Here is a 19,576-nt window from a genome sequence, read left to right as displayed (position 1 = left end):
CTATCAGGATAATCACACGGTTTCACTTATTTGTGGAACATCAGTTAGAAATTAGTTTCACTGGGGCGCCTGGGTGGCTCAGTCGTTAAGCAACTGCCTTCGGCTCAGGTCATGATCCCAGGGTCCTGGGATCGAGCCCCGCGTCGGGCTCCCTGCTCAACGGGAAGCCTGCTTCCCCCTCTCCCACTCCCCCTGCTTGTGTTCCCTGTCTCACTGTATCTCTCCCTGTCAAATAAATAAAATCTTAAAAACAACAAAAAAAAGGAATTAGTTTCACTGCAAGTAGCAGAAAATGTTGCTTCCTTGTCTGTAATAGACAGGACTTTATTTTCCCCCACATGATAGGAAATTCAGAGGTAGGAGTTTACGTCCTTCCAGTCTTCCTGCTCAGCCACTCGGCAGGGAGTGTCCACTTTCTGGCTGCAGTGTGACTGCTCTGCCCCCCCGCCCCCCCCGCCACCGGGCAGCAGGAGGGGGAAGGGTGAATGGCAGAAAGGCGAGGGGGTGAAGGCCAGCTCGGTTGGTACCATTAAAAACCTTTCCAGAGGCGCCTGGGTGGCTTAGTCAGTTAAGCATCCGACTCTTGATTTTGGCTCAGGTCACGATCTCAGGGCCTGAGATGGAGCCCGCCTCGGGCTCTGCATGTGCACTGGGCTTGGAGCCTGCTTAAGATTCTCTCTCTCCCTCTGCACCCCCACTCGCTCTCTAAAAAAACAAAACAAAAACAAAAAACCCTCCCAGAAGCTTTACCCAGTGGGGCCTCCATCTTTATCTCTTTGGTCAGAATTGGGTCTCCCAGGAAGATGAGTTCGTGAGTCTTTCCATTTTCCTTCTCTTATTGTAGAGGAAAGTGAGGGCGAAGAGGGTTGGGACTGGCTTTGGGGTGTCTGCAAACATCATCCATATTATTCCATCATTTCCTCTCTTGAAGCCCCAGATTCCTAATCTGTCAAATGAGTGGCTTCTGGCTAGAAGAGCTCCCAGGTTGCTCCCCACACTTACATTCTCTTTAAAGGCTGTTTCTATCGAAAGCCCAAGTATTATTGTAATAAGCTCTGTGCACACCACCCAGGCCCCCGGGTGTGGGCCTTAGCCCTCCAGCTCGTGGGAGCACCGCCTGCACTAGCCCCGAGCTGTCACCACGGCTTAAGAGCCTCCTCACCCAAGGACACTCACTCCATCCCTAGGCAGACCACACCCCGTGACCGGTCGAGCCGGGGCATAATGGCTGGCTCTCCCACCTCAACCTGGCAACTCTGAAACTCTGTGCCGGTTGCAGAGCTCCCCGTGGGGTGGGGTGCAGCCTTTGCTGAGCTTGCACTGCAGCACAGCCTCCCCCCTGCACACTCCCTCTGCCTTCCCTCTCCTCTTCTTCCACAGCTGCTGAACTTCCTGCCTGCTAGTGCCGGTCTCGGAACCCTAACCGCAACAATTCCTGAAAGATGTTCCTGAACGATCCTATTCCACGAGGAGCAGATGTGGTCTGACTTCGTGTCAGACCCCCCACCTTTGCTGGAAACCTCACTGGCGTCAAGCATTACTAGGGCTTAAATATCTGGAAGCAACAACTAAAAAATTAGCCTAAATGAATTTGGGCTAAATTGGGTGTTCCGAGAAAGAAGAAAATCTAAAAAGAAAGAGAGATTCCAGGAAAGTGATGACATTGAGACCAGGCTCTGGTCATTTCCTAATAGAAGATGCAGGATATAAACACATTTCTATTAACACAGGCTAATAAAGTCCCTGAGAACCTACATAAATTAGTTTCAATCTATATTTATATCAATCTATCATCTATCAGCTTTTTTTAAATTTTATTTTATTATGTTATGTTAATCACCATACATTACATCATTAGTTTTTGATGTAGTGTTCCATGATTCATTGTTTGCGTATAACACCCAGTGCTCCATGCAGAACGTGCCCTCTTTAACACCCATCACCAGGCTAACCCATCCCCCACCCCCTCCCCTCTAGAACCCTCAGTTTGTTTCTCAGAGCCCATCGTCTCTCATGGTTCATCTCCCCCTCCGATTTCCCCCCCTTCATTTTTCCCTTCCTACTATCTTCTTCTTTTTTTTTTTTTAACATATAATGTATTGTTTGTTTCAGAGGTTACAGGTCTGTGATTCAACAGTCTTACACAATTCACAGCGCTCACCATAGCACACACCCTCCCCAACGTCTATCACCCAGCCACCCCATCCCTCCCACCCCCCACCACTCCAGCACCCCTCAGTTTGTTTCCTGAGATTAAGAATTCTTCATATCAGTGAGGTCATATGATACATGTCTTTCTCTGATTTACATATTTCGCTCAGCATAATACCCTCCAGTTCCATCCACGTTGTTGCAAATTGCAAGATTTCATTTTTTAGCTTCTTAGACTTATGCTTCAATTCCAGCTCTATTACGTAAAATCCTGTCACCATGAATAAGTTATTGTCTCCTCTGAGACTAAGCTTCTTTACCTCCAAGGATGGGAAGGGGGTAAGTGAGAAAATATAGAGTCACATACTTATATAAATACTGGCTCAGAAAATGCAGTTGATCATGGCAGCTCTTCACACTGGTACCTACATGGAAGTGATCAAGGGGAGTTCGGATAATTTTTTTTTGTCAGGAGTGCTGGAAAAGAAAATGTCTATCTTGGAAAGGAAGTTGATCTAGATTAGTAGTTTTTAAATCTTTTAAGCAGAATAATTATTTTTCTTTTTTCAAACAAGATCTTGCAAATAAAGCCAAGGATTTAAAGTCAGGATTTTATTAAGCAAAATTTTGTAAGTTCAAGGATATAATGGCTAAAAATAAGTCAGTGGGATCGAAAGAAATTATTAAGATGAATAGGAAATTTTGAAGTCAAGTTATGGATGGCAGTTACAGACTTGATGGCAGCATCTAATTTTTTTCTGTTTTTTGGTTGCACAGTATTGAAAAATCTTGACTCATACAGGAAAACAGTTACAAATAAGAACAGTTTAGAGCAACTCAGCCTGAAATCTCAGGATTCCTATTTCTCAATTAAATTGTGTTGACAGGAGACTTTTTTTCCAAGATCTGCAGAATGCCAAATTAATTTGACTGTTTAAGTCAGTGCATTGGTGGTCTTTGGTATGTTAAAATTTGAAATATAATATTTTTTAGTGTAAGCATTGTTCTTTATTGCACTTTTATTTTTATTTATTATGTTCAATTAGCCAACATATAGTACATCGTTAGTTTCTGATGTAGCGTTCAATGATTCATTAGTTGCGTATAACACCCAGTGCTCATCACATCATGTGCACTTTTAAAGACTAGTTTAAAAAGTTTTTTGAAAAATGAAACTAGAATCAAGCATTTTTGGAAGCCCTGGGATTCCATGGAATACTACAAGATTTGATGGAGATTCTATGCTTATTCCAAATGTTTAAATCTATGATTCTTCTGTCATTGGCTAGTTAGCACATCTGCCAAAGGTCACTCCCCAAGACACTTCTCACTGTCCACTGAGTGGGTTGAAAACCCTGCTGTACGTTTGCTTTATCCTCTGGTGACTTCTAATGATAAGGCCGGGAGGGTAAAGTGCTCCATGCCCGGCACAGAATTAATGCTCCATTCACAGTTGTTGACATGAACGACCTACTTCTCACCACCAGGGGTGCCCATCAACCAAGCACATAACAACTCCATAGGTTAGAGTTTAATGAGGGAAATAAATCAGTGTGTTGGTCAAGGTAGTAGCTTTCTGGATTAGCAGCTAAGTCACTATGCTTCAGTAATGGCTCCAGAGCCTGCAAGAAAGCCATGAGGACGGAGGAGGGAGGCTTACAGCCCAGGTGGATAGTGAGTTCAGCAGATGGCACTCAGCTAAATTCCCTCCTCTGGTTTACACAGCCTCAATATCAGTGACAGATGCAAAACAATCCCTCCAAAGTGAGTGAAGTTTATGTCCACTTTTATGACTCATTCTTTGGTACGTATTGCTCTGCTATGCAATATGTAGGCATACAACAAACTCTTTGTAAATAAATGAAAACCCAAGTCAAATCAGATCTTCTTATTCTAGGTTCGGCTATTGGAGCTGTCAGAGTTCAGCTCAAAGCCCCACCCTGCATCAGACAGGAGGCGGACCCCAAACTAAGCCCCTGTCACAACGCTGGGGCAGCTATGCTGTCTTAGTTCTGGAAGGTTGCTCATTCAGAGTACTACTGTCCCAAATAATTCCAACAAAATAGAGAATGTCCAAAATATAAATACAGATAGTACTGACTGGATGTACCTTTCATCATTAGTTAGTTGTGTGTGTGTGTGTGTCCACATGAGTATATACACATGTTCTGCTGTATTCAAATGCCTGGGTCAGGAAGCCGAATTGCCCCAATAACCAAATGACTCACTCCCCTAGAGCATGAATGATGCTCAGCAGTGTGGGAGCAAGGAGCAAACGTTGCCCATGACAACCAAAAGCCATCAGGGTATTTCCGAGACCCAAAATGGCAAAGCACTATTGAGTCTTATTGAGTTTTTCTTTCAAAAACAATCGACTATATAATTTTTTTAAACAGTCCAAATATGTAATTTTCATTCACACAATTCCTCTTGTGTTCTATCACACTGAAACTTCAGAAACTTAAAAAAAATCATGAAAATTCTGCTTATTCTTTACTCCCTTGACTCAAATTTCCTTAGCTCAGGAAAATCTTTTCTCTTTCATTCTCTACTTGAATAATAACACATTGCACAGATATTTTTGGATGCTAATCTGTACCTAATGGTTGATGATTCTTCTTCAGTTTCAGAAGAGAAGATGTAACTGGCACTTACACAGGGGAAACATTGTCAAAGCTGATGTTCCATTCATTCTCCAGCTCAGCTGTGTCCCCATCCCCAGATGTGCATCCTTTAGATGCTTGATTTTACTTTTTACACCTCTTATACTGTCCTGTACATACAAAATATTGATTTCTGGCCCAGTGCTGGCTCTCATTTATTTCTGATGAAGGCATTCCTACCATCCTGTTTTTCCTTGTGCTTTTCCTCCTGTCAACTGGAATGACTGATTGTATTTTAAATGCCTTCCCTGTTCCTTCTTCCAGTAGAAAGACCTCTCATGCTTAACAATCATCAACACTTCCTTAGCAGTCTTCTGTGAAGGGACTCCAAACCTACAATGACCTTCTCTGAATTTCCGCCAAAATTACAGTCAGTTCACACACTCATCAAGGAGCACTTTGATCAGCAATCCAGTACTGAATTCCTGCTTGCCCCACTGACTACTTAGCTGCACCTCCGCTGTTCTGAACTGAGCCATCATGTTTGATAAGTGTCTCTTTTATTTTCCACAGAACCCTTCAACGTGTACTGATCAACCTAACCCGGCCAGCGTTTCCACTTCTAAAATCTAAAACTCCTCCTGGTGCAATTCACTCTCCGTGGAGCTTGGCAGGGCATCCCAGACACCCTGACGTAGCAATCTGCTCTCTCATTATGGCTGTGGCCCGACCTCTGGAATATACTGTCATAGCTCCTTACCTGGATTAAAAACTGGAAACCAGTGGTAGAATTCGTTCTTGTAGGGAACGGTGTCAAACTCACTGCACTGCATCTGCCGGAAGGTGGGCGTGTCCGGGCGGCAGGGGTGGACGTTGCACAAACGATAGCGCTTCCTTTCCCCGGTGCAGTACTTCCCGCCAAACTTGGGTCTATGCAGGAAACAGACAAGCTGTTCGTTTCCTTTCCTTAGAGGCCATTTTTCCTTCAACATTCCTTGCCATCTGGTCACGCCTGTTCTTCGCCAAACCATGCCCTGCTCTACCCTCAAAACTCACCTTTTACCTAAATTCTTCCAATTCTATACATTTTTTGGCTGTTGCTGTTGCCCACGACCATTCAGTCCCAGGTCTATAGTGGCCTAATTTGAAACAGCGTGTGTATCTTTTCTGCTTGTATATCCTCCCGGCCTCTCAAACTCAAAATATACGCCGAAAAGGGATACATCATTTTCCCTCCAAAATCCGCTCCTTCTCTAATTCCTGTTTAGCAAGTTAAAAGTGGTCAGACTGCAGAAGCCTCCATCCTTTGCCTTCCTTTGACCCCATTGTCCATCAGCTGCCCGATCATCAGTCATGTCTTTGCATTTGTTTCCTCCTCCTCATTCCCACAATCACCAAACTAGTCTAATCCTTATCTCTCCTCCTGTCTCCCCTCTGCCCATCTTTGCCCTCATTCAATCTACTGTATGCACATCTGGCTAATTTTTATGATTACCTTAATTACTTTAGTTTCTTGTTTAAAAACCTTTCATGGCACCCAATGACCACAGAACTGAGTCCAGCCTCTTCAGCTTAATATTCAAGGCCCTCATGATCCTGACTTAATTCATCCTAACAACCACTTCCTACCAATGCTTTCAGGACCTAGAATAATGCTATATCTCCATTATGAACCCTTCCTGGATTTCTGCCAGAAATAAACTCTTTCTCCTTTTCAATGACACCTGATTGTACCTACTGGATGCACTTCCTGTACTTATCACTCCAAAACACAGTTCACTGATGATCCAATCCAAGCTCTATGTCATCCCTGGTTTCTAAGTCATACTTTGAGTACAGAAGGCTCTTAATAAACATTCAATCAATAAATAAGTTAATCTTATTTTAGAATAATCCTTCTCAACTTTTTATTTCCTTTGCAATACACGCAAGGGCAATAGCAACCTTCCCATCAGGATCAATTATTCACTCAAAAAGGGAGGAGGAAATATAGCAGAACTGCTGTCACAGAAGAGGAGGAACTCTCTGTCCTTTAACAAAGCTCCAAGCAATCTATGTATGTCTTCTTGTCTCCACCTCGCTGCATCTGAAATCAGGAATTGTGTCTACTTTTGCAGTGCAGCATAATGGGCTCAAATAGCTTAGGGTTTGAATTCTGCTTTACTTTGTATTATTAGTCAGATGATTTTGAACAAGTTATCTTATTTCTCTGGGCCACAATTTTTTTTTATTTGTGAAATGAGCATAATAGTTCTTATCTCACAAGATGGGAGGACTAAACAAGACAATGCATAAAGATTTAGTAGAGTAGCTAACACAGGGTAAGAGTTCAGTAAATGACAGCATTGTTGGATTATTGCAAATAATAATCAACAAGTATTTATACAATGTACTCAACATCATTTCCAGGGAGGACAGAGTCCAAAAAAAAGGTCAACCCATGCCCTGTGTCTCCTAGAAGCTTATAATCTTGAGGAGAAAAAAAATCATCTATATAATAAATAAGAGAAAATTTAAGAGCAATTATGTATCCCTGCCTGTAAGTACAATGTCAGTTTGAAGAAGGAAGAGAATAGTGGAAGTCAGGCTGATTGGAAAGAACTCACGGAACTGACCTGGAGAATGGCCTTAAAGGATGGATGGAAGTGGCTTCTCAGTGCAAAGGCAGAAAGCATGCAAGTGAGCAGCCTAAATGAAATAATATTCTAAAGGCACGGGAAAGTAGGACATCTTCCCAAAGTGCCCAGCTGACAGAGAGCCAAGATTTAAACCCTTATCTGCTTTAATCCATAGCCTGAGCGCTCATCCACTGTTTTATTGCCTGACCATGCAATCTAGGGGGACAGAGACCTCAAACCTTGGCAGTCGGGTTCATTTCTGGTTGCAGTTGTACTTCTCGTGAGGTTCTGCTATACTTTGCTCTCCTTGAACACCTATGAGATTTTTCTATACTTCCCTCCCTCCCTTTCTCAATGTGGCTTAAATAGGCTTCTGTTCCTCGAACATAAAAGAGCTTTGACCAAGACAGTTCACTTTCAACTGACTCCATGTAAAAGGTAGTAAGAATTGTCCATGATATCTGAGGTTAGATCGGTTTTCTATTCATGATGATAGAGTGACACTCTATGACTCAGCACCTCTCCAGTTCATTTCCATCCAACAAACATCACTGAAAGCCTTTTACAAGCCCTGCTGGCTTCTCACTAGACACCTGACCAACATCAAGGGTAGAGTCTCAATGTCAGCTGATCATGCACTGGCCTGAATCTATAACCTGAAGCACACAACTGAATCTGAGGCTGTTTTTCCATTGTCATTGTTTTCAACAAACTTAAGCAAACCAGCTATGGAGATCAGACTTGGTCACTCACCTGAGAAGACTCTATGACAAACTGTGGTCTCTAAGATGGGTGTTAGAACCATTTTTCTCATGAGGCCAAGTTAGAGATTCATCCTACAGTTCCTCAACAAAGATGTCCCTTTCGGACCACCACAGATTACTGACCATCCTCCCGAGAGGCTGTAGACAGTGGTGACTGAATACAGAGCACTAACAATAGGTCCCAGAGCAAATCGCCTACATTTCCTGATCTCTAAAATGGAAATCATATTTCTTATCACATGGAAATAACCCATAAAATGAAGATTTTCTGCAAAAATAAGAAATCCCTGGTTTCTAATTTTTGAAGCCACAGAAATCTTGTATTTAAACAAAAGCAACTTTTATCAAAGAGTAAGATTTAAAAACAATTTCATCCAAATTCCTCAAAGGTACACTTATATGTGTGGTAAATGAGAAAAGATATAATAACTACTATAATACCTACCATTTATTGACAATTTAATGTAGTAGGTATTGTGTTAAACTCTTTATATATATTAATTTAATCTTTAGGAGAAATTTATTATGTATTTTTATTAAATATATATAGTGTATGTGTATATATCCATGCACACATATATACATATAGTAATATATTTATTAATAAAAAGGAGGAGTAATATTTGGAACTGAGATACTGAGGAGATTGTAATCACATTTATCATTTGCCTATAAAAAGAAAAAGAGACTCTTACTCTTCAGTGCAGACTAATGAAAATCTAAGCAAAAGAAGCTTAACATATTTTCTACTTACCAGAGGCATCATATGTACACTTCTTAAAAATTTTACTTGGGAACTCATATACCAGGAAATAATGAAGTTAAGAATGTCATATATATTTGGGGGGCACTGGGTGGCTCAGTCAGTTAAGCGTCTGCCTTCAGCTCAGGTCATGATCCTAGGGTTCTGGGATCAAACCCCACATCAGGCTCCCTGCTCAGCGGGGAGTCTGCTTCTCCCTCTCCATCTCCCTCTCCCTCTGCTCATTCATGCTCTCTCTCACTCTCTATCTCTCTCAAATAAATAAATAAAATCATTTTTCTAAAATATGAGTGTCATATATATTTGGAAAGCAAGGGAATTTAAATTTAATTCATATATAGTAGCATCATACAAATTTAAAATAATGAAAAACTTAAGCACTTTGATTAAAAAATTGAAAGCCGCTTTGTGAAATAACTTCTATGGAACCTTTAATATGGCTAATATGGAAGCTTAAGGTTCATAAAATCCTTATCTAAAACATTCAAAATAATTATCCTCAAAAATGTACTATTTTATTAGTTACTTAAGGGAAGAAAATTATTTTTATAAAATTAAACGTTCATTATGACTGAAAGAAAGCTACAGTCTTAGGAGCAAAATTGAGTATTAAGTAATCTCTCACTGACGGAGTGATGTTATCTAGAAGGATTTCACTGCATAGTCTCCTAAGACCTTTCACATAGACTATACTCTTGCAAATTTGCTTATTTCTCCAAATGATGGAATCAGCTTACTTACCCAAGTTCTAGTAAGCATCCAGTGCCACACCAAAACGAAACAAAACAGAACCATGTTTTTAAGAATCTTCTGGTTCCCTTTAGTCTTTAGGAGCCCACTGAATTTCTCCTAGGAGGCTTGGGCTCACTGGCATCACGTTATCCAAGATTGGTCTCCAGCGCTCGTGGAAGGAAGGGAAATAGTTTTGGCCAGACTTACTCAGGATTGTTGCAGAGCCTCTCTGCACTCTGGGCTCCGGCCCCACAGGTCCTGGAACAGTGGGACCAGGGTGACCAGCGGCCCCAGCCCCCAGGAATGCTCTCTGGTTTCTTCCCCACTGTGATACACTTGCCAGCCATACACCACTAGAGAGGGAAGAGGCAGGAGATGCATACGTCATGAAGGTTCCCATAGCAAGCTGAGCCAAGAACCCCAGAAGTCTAAACCCAATTCTCCCGGAGCAGACAGCCTTCTTACGGTCACACAGCATATGGAGAACAAAGAAGGGCTTACAAAAAAATGTCCCCCAAGAGTCTTGGGTTTTAGAATCAGACAATGTCAGGGACTGAAGGGATCTTTATGCTGCCTTGTTGCAGTCAGCCAATTCGGTGAGGTTGGCAGAAGGCATGCCAGAAGGTAAATCCACACACCACTTCCTTCACTGAGAAAGTCTTCCTATGACATGCACGGCGGCTCAGTCTGCTTAGTAACACAGTTGTTTTGTAATGTAATTGATTTACTTTTTGCTGCAAGCTCCTTATCTTGCTGCAGACCATAAACAAACATTTTGCAGACTGACATTGAGATAACATTTCTCTGTGGCCTCTGTGGGTATCTCATGTCTGCAGCAGATACCTCATCCTCTTGCAGAAAGTCCACTCATTGCCAAAAAACACTAGTTGAAGTTCTTTCTAATATCGAGAACAATTTTTGCTTCCCTGTTAACTCTATCTGTTGTTTGCAGTTCTAGCTGTGGCTCAGAAAAAATTCCTCTCTCTTCAAGGCCATCCTCCCACAATTGTCAGTTTAAGAAGGCGAACATACAAAAAAGAAAGAAAAGAAAATGCAACTTGGTTGTTTGAGGATTTGGGCATGTTTTCTCTGCTGGCCTCCTTTTCCTCATCATTTCTGGTCACTGTGTATTGTGACCAAGTTCTATCATCTTGGTGATGGATCATGCCACTCTTAAGCTGCATAAAAATACACATTAAATGTCTGGATCTTAGGCTCACAACAAACTCAACTGGTCTTGTTGAGCAGCACACATGACCCTGCCCTCAAGCAGTCTGCAGGATTTCTATCATCTGAATTCTTGGGTGTCTGGCTTTCCTCCTCAGTTAAATGGGCAGAATTTCAAGGATTGTAGTCCGATCAGATGATGAGAATGAAGATAACAAGTGGCTCAAATGCAGCATCTTTGGAAGGCAGAAGCCACTGGCTTGCCTTTTCAGTTTTTAACATGGAGGGGGGAAGAAGTAAAAATGAAGGGTGATAATAAGCTCAGCAGATGTTATTGGCCATAAAATCTGCAGACGTTCATCAAGAAAAGATGGGACAGATGTTTTGCAAGTGAAGTGTGGGACTGGGCCTCAGCCCTCTCTCCTTCACTGTTTCCAATGAAAGCTCAAAAGGCGTCATGGAAATAGAATCCTTCTCCCTGGCTAGTCTGATTGTGTGACCTCCATTCACCCAGGGCCCTCTCCGTGTTCCTCCCAAGAACCCTGGGCCCACCCCACTCCCACCTTCCTTCCTCAGCCCAACACGTCACCTTCTTCTCACCACATCGTGTCCCATCTGCAGTGGCATCCAGCTTAGAGCGACAAAAGCCTTTCACTGAGCACCACAGGGTCTGACAGACATTCTGGAAAACAAGTGTGAAACTGTACTCTTTGGGATTTTCAACACTTGCACAAAAGCATTTCTACAGGGATGGTGAAATATACACTCGGTCACCCACAGACTCACAATGATGCTGCTGTTGGCAGTGAGCAAGAGTGAGAAGAAGGGCTCATTCAAGAACTCTCGATTCAAACTTAATTTGGGCTTTGTCATCATTCATACACAGTGGTATGGTCTACTAAGCAATAAGAAAATAGGAGATAAAATGCATTTCCTAGGAATGGAGACTAATTTCTGTATGGGTGACACAGCATCACTGACCTCAGGCAGGGTAACTGGTGACAGCAACCATCAAGGGCCAAAGCAAACTATGCACAAAGGACTCTGATTACAAACAGTTGGGCGGTTATAACTTGAGCCTGCTCACTGAAGGAAACGGAAACTATTCGACTTAGACAGCCTAAGCTTATTTACTTATGACTCAGGTAGCCAGCTTGTTTTATCTGCCAGGGAGTGAAACGGGTCTTCCCTATTGTTTCTCCTCCTACAGTAGGAACAAGGGAAAGTTGACAAGATTCTTACATATCATCAGAAATGGCTCCGCTGCTCCTATCCACCTTTTAGTCTTTCTTCTATCCACCCATCATCCATCATTCCATCTATTTAACTATGTTCTAGATTCAATGTTTTTTAAAATAAGATTTCATATCTTTACACAATTTTAGAGAATTCTCAATCTTGATCTAAGTTTTGCCTCTCCCTGATTACTGCTGTTCTCTCCTGGAACTCTTAACTGTTGCTCATGAGCCTTCCCATTCTGTCCTTCACATCTCAACTTCACTTTTATATTTTTGAACTGTCCATTTTCTTGTATATAGAAGTTGAAAAAGTCTGGTTTTCCATCATGCAACTCTGGGAAATACTCAAGTGAGATGGGAGGTAATTTTCTCAACTCTAAATTCCAGCTGATTGATTTTCTCTTCAACTGTGTCAAGTCTGCTGTCTAATCCAAACACTGAATTTAAAATCAGTGACCATATTTTTCATTTCTAGAGGCTGTAACTGTTTTTCATATATACCTTACAAATATCTTCTAGTGTATTTTTCCTTTTCTCAAATGTAACTCTTCTTTTATGCATTCATTTTATTATCCTTACCTAAAATATTCACTTATCCTAAGTCATTGATGGTTTATCTCTCTTCACTTAGCTGTAGATAGTTTTAAATTTTGAATTAGAAGACGAATGATGAATTCATCTAATCAGAAGCTTTATCTATTAGAGATTTTTCTGCATCTTAGCTGAGCATTGGTTTCTCCAAGGCAGGTTTTTAATCTTTGTTTCTACCAGGTGTCCCATGGTTTCACCTGGTCAGAAATATGTTTATCTTAAATTTTTTTGGCATAAGGGTTCTCTGTTTCAGGATTTCTTTTCCTTTAGTGCCTACAGTTCTCGGTTTACGCCACTTCAAAGAATGAAGAGGTAGATCAGACGAAGAGTGGTGGACAGCAGAACAAAGTTTATTGGGGATAGTACAAAGCTCCCGAAGAGGGAGGGGAGCAGAGAGGGTTGGCATTTTGGCGTTTAAATCTAGGGGTTTTTATGAGATTGTTGGCGGGCTGTCTTCATCTGATTAACCTTCCATGGGCCTGTTACCCAATCAGGTTTTTGTCTACACGCTCATCTACTTCTCAGGTAGTTGTTCACGTGGCAAAGGGTAGAGGTCTCCTTTCAGGGTGGTGGACAATAACAACATGGGGTCTTTTTCCTTTTAATGGTAGTTTCCCCTGGGGGAGGGGGGTGGGCCTTGCCCGTCTGCCTTTCTTCCAACTATCCTCCATTACAACCACACGAGAGTATAAATTTGAACTCAAAATCAGTGAGGCTGGCCTGTGGTCAAGTATTTGCTAGTGAGAAAGTTATCTACCAGCATCCCTCCCCCTCAAAACCCAAGCTGAGATAAAAGATGCTTCTCTGCCATCTTTACCTTTGTTGCCAATGAGTTCTTCTAGCTCCCCTCTCCTCAAGTCCCCCAGCTTTGTGTAAGGGTCTCACTTCCAACTCCCTGCCTTGCTCCAGGGGTGCATGTCATCATTTGTTGCCACTGGATGTTAAAATTAAGGCTCTCTGGTTTTCTCCCCGTCAGCCTCAACGTGCTTGTCACTCCCTTCTTTAGTTTTTTTTCCCCCCTGAGGATTTTTTTTAAACTTTCTTATAATTTCATTATGCATTTATAAAGAATGATGTGCTAGGTAAAGGGTACACAAACACTGTACTGTTTTTCCAACTTTTTTGAGTTGTAAACTGTTTCAAGATAAAGAAAAAGGCTTTAACAAAGAAGGTTAATATTGTATTCTCTGGTATTTTAGGTTTTTTTTTCTTTACTGAAAAGAATTAGGTTATCTTGGCTGCAATATGCAGGAATCTGAAGTCTTCATTCATTTATCTCAAGTCTTCGCTCTACTTATCTATGTGCCAGGCCCTGCTGAATGTCAGGAATGAAAGGTTCCCTCAGAGTGAGGTGAGGGCACAGATAAATAGAAAGCAACTATAATATCATCTAGTAAAGTCTTTGTCCAAGAAAACACAGAATAGAATGCAAAATGATGTTTAAGCTGAGCTCCAAATGATGAATAGGAGGGATGGTGCAGAGGAACCAGAGCATACAGAGCTCAGGAGGTGGTGGAGAACCCACAGCACTTTTAGGGATTGAGGCTGTTCAGTACATGGATAAACACAGAGCATGAAACAGTAATTGACCAGAGGTAATCAGGGTGATCTGTGTCCAGTAAACCACAGGATACCCTGGAAAATCCTTACCTTTGTAAAACATCTAAAATTGTGGGTAGAAATATTTTAAATGCATTCCTGAGTTGGCAAGAAGTTAAGAGAAATCCTCAGAGGCTAAAAATGTAGCAAAAATGTTGGAGATCTAGAGATACAAACCTGGTCACTTAGACTTTAGTTTTAATGGTCATCTGAGTATTGGAGACAATGATCTGGGCCTGAGTAGCATGGAAAGTTGGACTGGAGACCTCATAAAGACTGTAACCCCAAAGGACTAGCCCTGTGTGAAATAGTGAACTAAGAGAAACCTGGAGACACAGCTGGGAAACGTGTCTGTTTTGATTTTAACTCTAGAAGGCGTGGTAAATGTTACCCCTGAGAGTTTGTACCCATGTTGGCCCTCACACAACTCTTGTAGTCAAACAACATCTAACCAATAATTTATTTTAACTGACCCCAAATTCTCTCTGGAAGAATGTGCCAGCCATCTCAACCTTAAAGAATAACTTGATAGGAAGTTTCACAACCAACAGCTTACAATAAAAACAAAAATCAAGACAAGGAAATCATCTATAATAAGAGAGACCTACAAAAAAATCCCAAATAGGAGAAACAGTTCCACATAGACTTAGGATTCTGGAATTATGCAACATAAATTGCAAAATAAATGTCTCAAATATAAATAAAAAATAAAAGATCATATTGAAAATCTGAATTAGAAACAAGAAACCATAACAGAGAAAAATTAGAAAAATAACCAAATAAACTGTCAAAAGTAAAAAAACAAAACAAAACATAAATAAGATTAAGAAGTCAACAGACAGCTTAAATAGAGGAGTAGTTATACCTAAAGAGAGACCTAGTGAGTCAAAGGATAAATAAATTACACAAAATGCAGAAATATAAAGGGACAAAAAATATGAAGGTGAGGTCCCAAAATATGGAAGATTAGTGATAAAGACCAACATACACGCAGGTAGAACTCTGGGTTACAGAATGGAGGATTAAAACAGTATTTTAAGAGGTAAGGCCAGAGAACAAGAGATGGGATGAATCCTGAGGCCCCTTTTAAGCCATTTTAGAGAATGTAAACTTCATCGTAGGGAATGGGGTGACTGAAATATTTTAATCAGAGAGGAACACAATCCAGTTTCCATTTACAAAGGTCACTTTGGCTGCATTTGCGGGATGGATCAGAGTTGAGAGAAGTAGTCAAACTCCAGGAAAGGAGAGCAGTGGGAGAATTATTGCAGTCACCTAGGACTTGGTGGATTTTAGAGGTATTCAGGAGGTAGAATTGGCATAACTTGGGAACGAGTTAGGAGGGAGGGGTCAGGAGTTTTTGCACCAACTTGACCTTCTCTATTAAGTCTTGCTCATTGTGTTTAAGCACAGTTACTCACTGCCTCCTCAAAAGGTCTTTCTACATGTCTTTTTGTGTATTGATCTCACTGTATTGAAATTGTTCTGTCTGCCTCCTCCACCAGACCACAAGCTCCTCAAGGTCAGACAACTTATCTTACTAATTTCTGAGGGCTAATCTTTTTCATCTCACTCAGTACACGGTACCAAATCTGGGAGGGGTTCAATGGGTCTTGCCTCGCCCATGTCTATGTGTTAACACTGGCACCTTCACTCTGAAAGGGATGCATTCAGAGAATAGGCCAGACTCAGATCACAAAGGAATGCCACACAAAGGAGTTGGGACTTCATCCTGTGGTCAGTAGACCCTAAGAGCGGAGCAGAGCTGTGGTTAGATCTGTGTTGTTTTGAAATAACCTGAGCAACAATTTGAATGGGGGGAGACTAGGTAATTACAATCGCCAAGGAGAGAAAATGAGAGACTGAATCAAGACAGGACAGTGGGAATGAAGACAACAGGGCAGAACCACAAACTCTTTGGGAGGTTAAATGTCAGGGCTTGACTTAACATTTGGATATTGAGGGGTGCCTGGGTGACTCAGTCGGTTAGGCATCTGGCTCTTGATTTCAGCTTGGGCCGCGATCTCAGGGTGGTGGAACTGAGCCCCACATTGGGCTCCCTGCTCAGCAGAATCTGCTCATCCCTCTTCCTCTGCTCCCCCCTTCTCTCTCTCAATCTCAAATAATAAATAGACAAAATCTTTTTTAAAAATTTGGATTTTAAAAATTGAGAAGAATGAATTGGGATGAATCTTATTCCTACTTTGGGATCTGGGGGTTCTCTACAACCAGATGAAAATTCAGGAAAGGGAGCAACTTTAGGTTACTATGGAGTCTACAGGTGTGGATCACTGTGATTCCTGAAAATCACTATAAAATGTTCTTCACCACTTGCAAAGGATTGCTGTCTCCACAGAATACCAAGGAGGCACGGTCAAGGAATGTAAATGACTCCAACTTCACACCTTCCGTCTTACAAACACCTTGCCATGAATAGAAGGTTTCTATTTCTGTGTCTGGTTCTTTGGATTACCAAATATTTCCCTGATCCCTCCTTCAGCATGCTAGAGATCTCAAGCCCGGTACACACCCACCAGAGGCACCAAGATACCCAACACTTACTTCTACTTCCTGGCAGAAGGTGGCATTGGGGCCATACTGCAGTTGGCATTGATGGTGGACATCATAGATCACTCCAGGGGCAATGACCTTGGACTTCAAGCCTTTCTTTTGGGGGATGTCATCAAGACAAAACCCCCAGCCCCGGCTGAAAACAAGTTATCAGAAAGGAGAACAGTTGCTTATGATTTCCTTTGTCTTTAGTGTTTTATTCAACAGAAACCTCCATCCCTGTGGTTTACTCTTTGTCCTTCAAAACAACTTTATTTCCACAAGGCACAGAACCCTCCAGGCACAAGATGTAGGAATGGCCTAAAAGGAAATTAAATCATACCCCACACTGTTACTTCAGCTGTGAGCCAGGAAATACAAGCGGGAGAGTAAAATAACATCATCAGAGGGGTTTCAGAGACCACTCGAAACATATCCCAGCTGTTCCTGCCAGTGCCCGGGACTTACACACTCAGATCATAAAGAGCCTCCCTGAGCGGGAGCAAGCAAGGGGACGGCACGTTCACCTGGTGTGGTGGGAAGGCAGGACCCACCTACATCTCAGGGGCAGAAAGCAGAAGTGAAATCCCCCCTTCTGATGCCACCTGATCCGATGATCTGTGAGAGGAATGGAGACTTTTCCAGGCCTCAGGTAAAACTCCAATGGACTTCCAGTTTCAAGAGCGCCAAGTCAGGCCGTCCTGAAACGTGCTGTCACTTACTCCAGGAAGCGGGTGATGTACTCCTTGCTGCACTTGGACCACGTCAGTGGGGTGGGGTTGTACTGGAGCTGGCGGGACATGATGTATGGGTGCCTGCCCACGGGCTCACAGTCATTCTCCTTCCCGTCATGCTGGATGCCGAAGCTGCAGGAGGGCACAAAACACAAGAGTATTAAGGAGGCGGGGGCATGAAACAGGGAGAAAACTACAGTCTCTCCAAGGTGAAAATTACCCACCGAGAGCCACTTTTGTACAGAATGCACCTGTTTACAAAGTGGGACTCCGAAGCTGGAGAGGGATAACTAATTTTGAACTAAAAAGCACAGGAAACATTTTAAGCCTATGCAACCATGGGAACCATGCGGCTAATTCAAAAACTTCTGTTTGGCTGAGAGCTCCCAGTTCAGCTTTCTAGGAGTCTGGAGGAAGGAGGGCAAATCCTGCCTCAAGCCATCTTCTTCCTCCAGCTTCAGCGACCACAGCACCAAACACCCACACCTTCCTTCTCCCTTTCATTATCATGTAAGGAAGGGCATGGAAAGGACAGCCTATGAGAGACTTTGTCAAAGGCCACAAGCTTTGAGTGACTGAGTTTCTTTTGAGTATTGTCACAGGAGTCCTCCAGGATCGGATGCATTAGGGACGCCTCCCGGGTCAGTGGTCAGAGCAGGGGTTTCACAGACAGATGATCTGGAGGGTACCAACTCCACCACTTAATGATCTGGGAGCTCCACTCCTGGAAAATGCAGAGATCATCACAATGCTGGGGTCAGATCTGAATGGAAGAGTCTGAAAACCACTTAGCGAGGGCCTGGCATATAACAAGGGCTCTGTGAATAATGGAAATCCTTTATTGCTGTTTTGATCCTTGTCTAGCTTCTTCTAAAACATCACAGAGCTCGTGAGTGGTAAAACCAGGTCCTCTGCTCGATCAGCGTTCTTACCCACGTCTTGCTTGCCCTGCTCCCTGGCCTCCCCCTGCCAGAGCTGACCAGGTGAAACAGCCCTGAACGCCCCGACAGAGCTCGCCCACCATAGGCAAGGGGTGCCAGGGAAGGAAGCAGACTCAGAAGTGTCCATTTATAAGCTGAGTCCTCAGGATCGCCCCAAGATCGCCTCGCCTGCAGAGGTCCCCACAAGAACTCTCTTCACTGGGATCTGCTGACGGCACACTTGCATCCCAGCCTGTTGGCTCAAATTTCCAAATCTGAACAGAGGGGAAGTATGACCTTTTACTCTGCTAGTGAAATTCAACCCCTCTGACAGGGAAGCTCATATGTAACTTTAATAAAATCTCCTGATCCACATTAGCAACTCTTACAGAGAATAGTCTTGGGGGGATTTAAAGGTTTCTTGTATTTTGCTTTATGCATTATGATGTTATCGACTTACTTCCAGACTCTGATCACATTCCACGTAAGTACAAAATTCACAAAGGAATCAGAGAATTAATCTACAAAACTCTTCTCACTCAGCCGCAACAAATGTGACTCAATGAAAGCTTTTATTCTAAGCAGGCCTTCCCTAGGCTGTTTCATATCCATTCTTACCCAGCTCATGAAGTATTCTACAAGTTCACCTGCTCAATAATTAGTAAAAACCCTAAACTGTAAGCGTGGTTCAAAAATATGCCTGAATAGGGGTGCCTGGGTGGCTCAGCCATTAAGCGTCTGCCTTCGGCTCAGGTCATGATCTCAGGGTCCTGGGATTGAGCCCCACATCGGGCTCCCTGCTCCGTGGGAAGCCTGCTTCTCCCTCTCCCACTCCCCCTGCTTGTGTTCCCTCTCTCGCTGTGTCTCTCTCTGTCAAATAAATAAATAAAATCTTAAAAAAAAAATATGCCTGAATAATGGTTTTCCTAGCAGTGGATGGTCTAATGCAAGAACCGTACAGCTGCATCCTACACACTGGGTGGATTCAAACCTACGTTCAAAACATGTCAGTTCCCTTAAAGCTCATTTTGTTCTATCTAAAGTTTTTTTTTTTTAAGATTTATTTATTTATTTGAGCGAGAGAGTGTGTGTGTGCCCAGGGTGGGGGGCAGAGGGAGAGAGCGAGAGAGAGAATCTCAAGCAGAC

General features: G+C 42.5%; 1 protein-coding gene across 2 annotated transcripts in view; it reads right to left on the bottom strand.

Annotated features, from left to right (window-relative positions):
* Window positions 1-19,576, bottom strand: part of ADAMTS12 (ADAM metallopeptidase with thrombospondin type 1 motif 12) — a 292,985-nt gene that overhangs the window by 80,985 nt on the left and 192,424 nt on the right. For both annotated transcript variants that reach the window (XM_021696033.2, XM_021696038.2), the window contains exons 8-12: window positions 17,499-17,642; window positions 16,789-16,933; window positions 11,388-11,480; window positions 9,839-9,984; window positions 5,515-5,684 (exon numbers count right to left, since the gene is read on the bottom strand). In XM_021696033.2, the coding sequence (XP_021551708.2) occupies window positions 5,515-5,684; window positions 9,839-9,984; window positions 11,388-11,480; window positions 16,789-16,933; window positions 17,499-17,642 (698 nt within the window). The remainder of the gene's footprint in view (window positions 1-5,514; window positions 5,685-9,838; window positions 9,985-11,387; window positions 11,481-16,788; window positions 16,934-17,498; window positions 17,643-19,576) is intronic.

The sequence above is a fragment of the Neomonachus schauinslandi genome, chromosome 7 (genome assembly GCF_002201575.2).
Source record: "Neomonachus schauinslandi chromosome 7, ASM220157v2, whole genome shotgun sequence".
Lineage (NCBI taxonomy): Eukaryota > Metazoa > Chordata > Mammalia > Carnivora > Phocidae > Neomonachus > Neomonachus schauinslandi.
The sequence above is the reverse complement of the archived record's forward strand: the minus strand, read 5'-3'. Positions and strand labels throughout refer to the sequence as shown.